Source organism: Fulmarus glacialis, unplaced genomic scaffold (assembly GCF_000690835.1).
Source record: "Fulmarus glacialis isolate BGI_N327 unplaced genomic scaffold, ASM69083v1 scaffold15674, whole genome shotgun sequence".
NCBI lineage: Eukaryota > Metazoa > Chordata > Aves > Procellariiformes > Procellariidae > Fulmarus > Fulmarus glacialis.
Window position 1 is genome coordinate 15,493 of NW_009206217.1, and position 7,099 is coordinate 22,591.

Genomic DNA, 7,099 nt, shown 5'->3' on the forward strand with positions numbered 1-7,099 from the left:
GACTGGAAAACTGTTGTCGAGGTGCCCTGTGCCAGCAAACTGCAGGCGGATTTTCTCCACCCTTTTTGCAGTTGAAAGGAACGTCAGTTCAGGGTATGCTGTGGATCCAGCTCTGTCCTCCTCCTTCCAAACCCTGTGCTGGTCTGCAGAGAAATGTGCTGAATTTTTTCCCTGATGCTGTCCCAATGGGTTGGGTTTGCAGTCCAAAAGCTTGAAGGAAGAGCCAAGGGCACATGATGTCCTTCAGCCACGGGAAAGAGGGGAGCAAGCTGAGTCAGGCTCCTCCAGCCCACCAATGTCACCCCTGTCCTCCTGGGCTGGGTGAATGGAAGAAGTGAGAAGGCTTATGAGGAAATGGGTTTTGGAATAATTACTGGGTCTTTTAAGGGTACTCACAGCTTGGAAATGCTACGTGTCTTATAAAGGGCGCTGAGCAAAATGCAAATGGAAAAATTAGTAAACTGACTCTCAAGTCTCCCATGCAGCTATTTTGCCGCTTGATTTTACATCATGCTTTGCGGGTAGATAGGGCCCGCCTGGTCAGGACTAACAGCAGACATCAAACGCTTGCTTTGGTATGCCTCCCTGCAAAATGTGCTGCTCTGAGCGAGCTGCTGAGATAGAAAACACAAGCCCCTCCACCCCTGTGCCTTGCTGCAGAGTGCACCTGCGGTCCCGTCGACCTCCTCTTCGTGTTGGACAGCTCGGAGAGCATCGGCCTGCAGAACTTCCAGATTGCCAAGGACTTCATCATCAAAGTCATCGACCGCCTGAGCAAGGACGAGCGTGTGAAGGTGAGATTTCCACCAAGTGCCGGGATGCACTTGTGTGTACTCATTTATTTTTCACTGCAAGCAGAAAAATGGGGAGATGCCTCCACTCCAAAGAGCCTCCACAAGGCTTAGCTTCAAGTGTGTATCTGGGGTGAGTCTTGATTCCTCCCAGATTCATAAAGCAATGGAGACGAGACAGCAGTTTGTTGTCCCAAAATATAGATATTTTCACTCTTTCTGGCAAAGGGACTCTGCCTGCTGTGGCTGTGAACTCTTCCTCCATGTCCCAGAGCAGATGGCTCATAAAGCATTCACCTGATCAATCATTCTCTCAGTCTCTTCCTTGTCCTGATGAGCATTTCGGATGGCTGGAGTAGATAACACATGAGGTGTGTTGCAACTTCCCCTAGCTCCCTGATGGCCAGCCCCCCAGGCACCCTTGTCTGCCCCCAAGCTTGGGTTTAGGTTACCAGTTAAGCACACTACTATAAAGGACCTTTGCAACACAAAACAGCGATATTGTGAGTCTTTCAGTCTGAAGAGGGATACAAATGCTTACTCTCCTAACTCTTCCCTGGTAACCTGCTGTGAGTGGGAAATTTCGTTTACCTCTGTGATTTGGAAGGGATGTTTGGGATCCAGTCTTTCCTTAAGGTATAACCAGACATATCTGTAGCATGTGGGCTGTAAAGCCACAACAACCTGCCATTGGACACTTACGTGTGCATGCATGGGTCTCTTTGGCTGGCAAAGAGCCAGCAACAAGCAGAAAGGCTAGAGCTGGGCAGCAAAAACACGGTGTTGGAAGAAAAACAGAAGTTTTGAAAAATGATCTATTCCTAGCCACCCTCCATGGCCAATGGCTTGTGTTGAGACCACTGAGCTGGGAAACCTGGGTTTGGGTCTTGTTTCACTGACTGGCTCACTGAATTAGTCCCCACGTGCATCCACTCCTGTTGGAGCTCTTTCTGCCTGGAATAAGGCAGAGGAGAGGCAGCAGAGCCTGCTGTGAAGGCATTTGGTACAAACAAGCTCAGGATTTCTGAGCTCTTCAGGACTCCCTGAGGTATCCAACCCTAACTGACTTCTGTTTTTTCCAACAGTTTGAAGCTGGGGAGTCCCGTGTGGGCGTTGTGCAGTACAGCCATGACAATACACAGGAGCTGGTGGCCATGGGGGATGCCAACATAGACAACATCGGGGCGCTCAAACAGTGAGTCTGTGGGGTCTCAGCACATCATGCAGAGACCTGACCCAGGGACACCTACTCACCTCCCATCCTCCATCTCCAGGCCAGCAACTCCTGCAGTTGCAAGGATGCTAAATGTTCTTTAGTGGAAAGTAGCGGTTGGTGGCATTGTAGATGGTGCTGAGGCCAAGGAATTTGCCAGTATTCCACCTAAAGCCAATGCAGGGATATTGCCCTGCCTTGCAAGCATGTCAGAGATAGGTGTTCCCAGGGGCTCCTTCAGCATTCATGGGGCAGGGCTTGCAGGCTCACTGGTGTCTGTGCTTGCAGGGCAGTCAAGAATCTGAAATGGATAGCTGGGGGTACCTACACTGGAGAAGCCCTGCAGTTCACCAAGGACAACCTGCTGCGAAGATTCACCTCTGACAAGCGCGTTGCCATCGTCATCACGGACGGACGCTCTGACACGCTGCGGGACCCTACCCCGCTCAACTCTCTGTGCGATGTCACCCCGGTAAGGACACAGGGGAAGCACCTTGCCTGCAGGGAACTGCCACACAGCAGCTGTGCATCAGGGTAGTGCGGGCTCTCTGGAGGTCTCCATGTTTTTGCTACCCAAGGCTAGGGCAGGAGGGACACGCGTCACTAGAAGCACCCTCACAAAGTGACAGGCATTCAAGTTTATGAATGCATTACATGATGAATGCACCCGGTGATGGACTCTAACTTCCCTGCAGGTGGTTTCCCTTGGGATAGGCGACATTTTCCGGAACCCTCCAAATCCAGATCACCTGAATGACATCGCTTGTTTAAGCAGACCGACCAGGCCAGGACTGTCTATTCAAAGGGACAACTATGCCGAGCTCCTGGATGACACCTTCCTGCAAAACATCACGTCGTATGTCTGCCAAGGTGGGTGAAAGGTTGTGGCTGGAGGCAATAAGGTAGTGAGGATCGCCTCAGCCAAAGGGTGAGGAATGCAAGCTGCCCTCCCTTGCCTTCCCCCAGTCATGCTCTTAAGCAGGCATTGAGGGAAGAGAACAGCTTTCAAGGTTTAGTTAAATAAGGCACAAGGATATCTCATGTCTCAGAACACTTTGTAGCTGGGTACAGGTCCTCTCCTGCTGCAGGACATTTCTGTCCACAGCATTTTTCAAGCAGACACCTCTGCGCTTTCTGGTATAGCCTTTGCACAGCGCTTTGCGCAATGTGGCTGAGGTGAGCGTTTGTCCCTTCTGTGGCTCCGTGGGAAGCTATAAGAGAAGTGGTTTTCCTGGGCGAGCTGGTGACGTTACTCTTTCTAATTTTCCTAACAGAGAAGAAATGTCCAGACTACACGTGCCCAAGTGAGTATTGACTCCTCTTGCCACAAGAAGGGGTTGTGGGTGCTGTGGTGGGGGAAGTGGGAGTTTGTGCTTGTGGGAATGCATAGCTTGGAGACCTCTCGCAACAGGGAGGCTCCTGGGCTGGAGAAGTCAGCAAGCCTTGTCAGATGCTCACAGGGTCTCTCACACACACGCCAGCCCAAAGCACCTGGGGGAAAAGCCTAGACAGTTGCTCTTCTGGCACCTCAAACCTAGAGAGGAAGCTGTGCCAGATTTTAGCCCTCACAGGCGTTAGCTGAGGCAGGTAATGCGATCAATTGCTATGTCGTGGTGGGAGCACGAGGAAAAATCAGCACTGTGGCAGGGATATTTGAGAAAGGTGCTTGAAAAGTGAGTACAGGGAGGAATTTAGTGGGGTACACCTCCAAGTCAGAAGCGTATACAATCCTCAGACTCATCATGGAAAGAAGCCAGCCTCGGGAGATGAAGTGGTTCCCCAGACATGCAAGGGCAGCACTGTTTAAGCAACAAGAGTCACCAGATTATCTAAGCAAGATATGTACCTGGGAATGCAGCCTGTTGTAAACCAAATAAAAGAAGGAATGGAAGGGTAAAAGGATAAGTGTAGGACAGCACTGGGGTAGGGGAAACCAAACTAGCAAATACCCAGAGAGTGGGGATTTCCCAAGTCTGACAAGGCAGGAAGCCTGCGAGACAGCAGGTGACTTCACCAGCTTTCCATGGAAGAGGCAGGAGGAGAAATGCAGCGTAACAAGCCCTGGGCCTTTCCCCTTGCAGTCACCTTCGCTGGGCTGGCAGACATCACGCTGCTGGTGGACAGCTCCACCAGCGTGGGGAGCAAGAACTTCGAGACCACCAAGAAGTTCGTGAAGCGGCTGGCGGAGCGGGTCCCTGCCGACGATTCCGTGCGTGTCTCAGTGGTCCAGTACAGTGGCAGGAACCAGCAGAAAGTGGAAGCTCAGTTCCAGTACAACTACACAGTCATTGCCAAAGCCATCGACAACATGGAATTCATTAACGATGCCACGGATGTCAACGCTGCTCTGCGGTATGTCACAGGGCTCTACCAGCGGTCCTCCCGTCCTGGAGCGAAGAAGAGGGTGCTGGTGTTTTCTGATGGCAACTCTCAAGGGATCACCGCGAGGGCCATTGAGGGGGCTGTGCAGGAAGCTCAGCAGGTTGGCATCGAGATCTACGTGCTGGCAGTGGGCAGCCAAGCTAACGAGCCCAACATCCGTGTCCTGGTCACAGGGAAGAGCGCAGATTACGATGTGGTCTACGGGGAACGCCACCTCTTCCGTGTGCCCGACTATACCTCTCTGCTGCGTGGCGTCTTCTACCAAACTGTCTCCAGGAAGATAGCTGTTGACTGAGCATCTGGGTGGGTTTCTGCCAAGGCCATGCGTGCTTCTGTCTCGCCTAAAAATGAAAACCAACAAAACAAAAAAAATTAACAGTATTCTTGACCAACCTAAGGAATTTGCATCTATGCAGATAGCCATAGTGCCACAGCATGGCTGTGCATAGTCCCTTTCCTTCTCCCCCTGCTTCATCATCTGCATCTCTACTCTGTTAGCCTCAAACTTCCCTCCCTGCCCATGACTGCCTCTCCCTCCCCACAGCAGGCAAACACAAGCACACCTAGCAGAAAGCCGCCACAACACCAATAGCAACCTCATCCCACTGGTTTTTGCCAAGAAAGAATCAGGATGAGGAATTTTGTACCACTAAGGACTAGCCTGGTTTCATAAGGCTGATCATGCTCTTTCCAGATACAGGTCTATTTGTTCATTTGCTTCTTTCTTTCATACATCAGTTGAGCACTTGCCCAGCTCACAATGGTCCTAACCCAATGCTGTGCTTCAAGTGAAACGTTCAACACTTCAGCAAGTTTTGAGAAGGGATCGTTGTCATGCCTGGCAGGTTTTGTTCATATCTCCCATGCCTGGGGGGGAGGGCTGGACTGCATTACCCAAGCCAGGTGGAAGCATCTCTGGCCTCCAGTGCCATGGGATGGGCCACTGACTTCCCAGGGCTGGGGTGGGGATGGGTGACGGAGCATCCCTCAGCGCTGACACTCCCATTCAGGGCAGGGAGGCTGGGCACCGACCAAACGAAAGGTGGACAGTAGCCATTGGAGAGGGGGGGAACCCTAGAAGAAGCTACCTAACTGCACTCCTTCACTAACTGATCTCATGGTCCTACAGTGAAACCAGGAACCTCATGAATAACCTGATGACTTGTGTTGTGGTCCAAGCTCCATTCTGGAAAATCTCTCTGAGCCCAGTTAGTGGGATTTTTTTTTATATTTTTTTTTTTCAAAAGTGCCAAGCTGTCTAATTCCCAGTGAGCTCTCTGGGGGTACAGTTTCTATAGGACCATCTAGGATTTAGGCACCTGGGCCCAAGGGAAACCCACTAACTGTACTTTATATTGAATTAGGGCCTCATCCACAGCCCAGCAAAGTCAAGGGAAAAGCTGCCATTATCTGCCAGGGTCTTTGACTCACACCCTACAGATATACTGACAAAGGTGCTATCACTACGTGGGTGATGCGGGCCCTTGGTGTTTACACAGTTGTTTCCAGGACCACGCTGAAGGTGTGGTTTGGCTGGGTGAAATTTTGTTTCAGCGCTTCCATTGGTGCTCTTGCTATGAATTCATGCGCTTCTGAGAAAGCAACAGTGATTGCCAGGTATCGGCATCCCAAACTCTTTTACTTTGTATCCGAAATCCCATTGTACAAGTTAGTTTTATTTTATGCCTGTGTTTTACTAAAAGTGTCCACTTCAGAAATGTGTCAAATAAATTGTTTTCCACAATCTTGTTGGAAGTTTGTCTGACTTGAATTTGAAGGGCTCCGAATGTTCAAAAAGTCACACAGTAAAATAGAGGCTGCTGGGATCTGGGAGGATTCCAGCAGAACTTCTCACATAAAACTGTAAGGGATAGAAGAAAAGAGATCTATTGGTTTTGCATTGCAAATCTGGCTATTATAGAATGCCATGGATTTGAGAAGTACTGTGAATTCTCTTCATCTATTAAATGGTGCATAAAAATTTCATGAGAAGAGCACCAAGCTCTCAAAGGATGGGAAATGCTTGCGCAGCTTCTGTTTGCCTTCTGGTTGCAAAAAAAACCCTACACAGGTAGGCACTGTTGTTTCCAGAAGACCAGGTGCAGAGGGATGGTGATCATCAGGTGAAGAGGTAAGCTGCATTTGCTTTCTGCTTATGTTCAGCATCTCTCCTTAGTACCTCATTTCCCGGGTATGTGGGGATGCTGCTCTGCAGACAGGGCTAGTGGTGGAGATATCGAACATCTCATCCAGCTTTGCCAGGCTCAGTGCTCCCCAAACATTTCTTTTACATCCTAAGACAGCTCTAAAGGGTGCCTATCTCTGGGGAAGCTCCCAGGTCATACCTGTATATCTGAGGGGCTTGTTGCAACCTTTCACTATGGATGCATGCACAGTCACTTGTTCCCCAGACAGTGGACCACATTCATGTCCTATTTCTGTAATGGAGAGGCACTGCCTTGCTTCCCCCTTGTCTCATGTCCTCCTCTTAGTCATGCTCTCTCCTGGCCAAGCATCTCAGTTGAGATGCTTGTTGGGCTCCCTGGCTGTCCTGCAGCGCCGGGGACACCTCACTCACAGCTGGAAAGTCTGAGGAGCACCTCTGGGGAGGTTCTGTGGTTGGCTGCAGTTTGTATCGGATGTCCCACTCTCCTCTCCATGGAAAGTTAGGAAAAAATGCCTTCACGTCTGCCCTAATAAAGGTGGTTATTGT

At 50.3% G+C, this 7,099-nt stretch overlaps 1 protein-coding gene across 1 annotated transcript in view; it reads left to right on the forward strand.

Moving 5' to 3' along the window:
* Nucleotides 1-4,884, forward strand: part of COL6A1 (collagen, type VI, alpha 1) — a gene marked incomplete at its 5' end in the record, with an annotated part of 20,323 nt that extends 15,439 nt beyond the window's left edge. Inside the window, 6 exons of the mRNA XM_009575673.1 lie at nt 661-794; nt 1,877-1,986; nt 2,293-2,476; nt 2,700-2,874; nt 3,279-3,308; nt 4,086-4,884. Coding sequence (XP_009573968.1) covers nt 661-794; nt 1,877-1,986; nt 2,293-2,476; nt 2,700-2,874; nt 3,279-3,308; nt 4,086-4,681 — 1,229 coding nt within the window. The remainder of the gene's footprint in view (nt 1-660; nt 795-1,876; nt 1,987-2,292; nt 2,477-2,699; nt 2,875-3,278; nt 3,309-4,085) is intronic.
* Nucleotides 4,885-7,099: the final 2,215 nt, after the last annotated feature.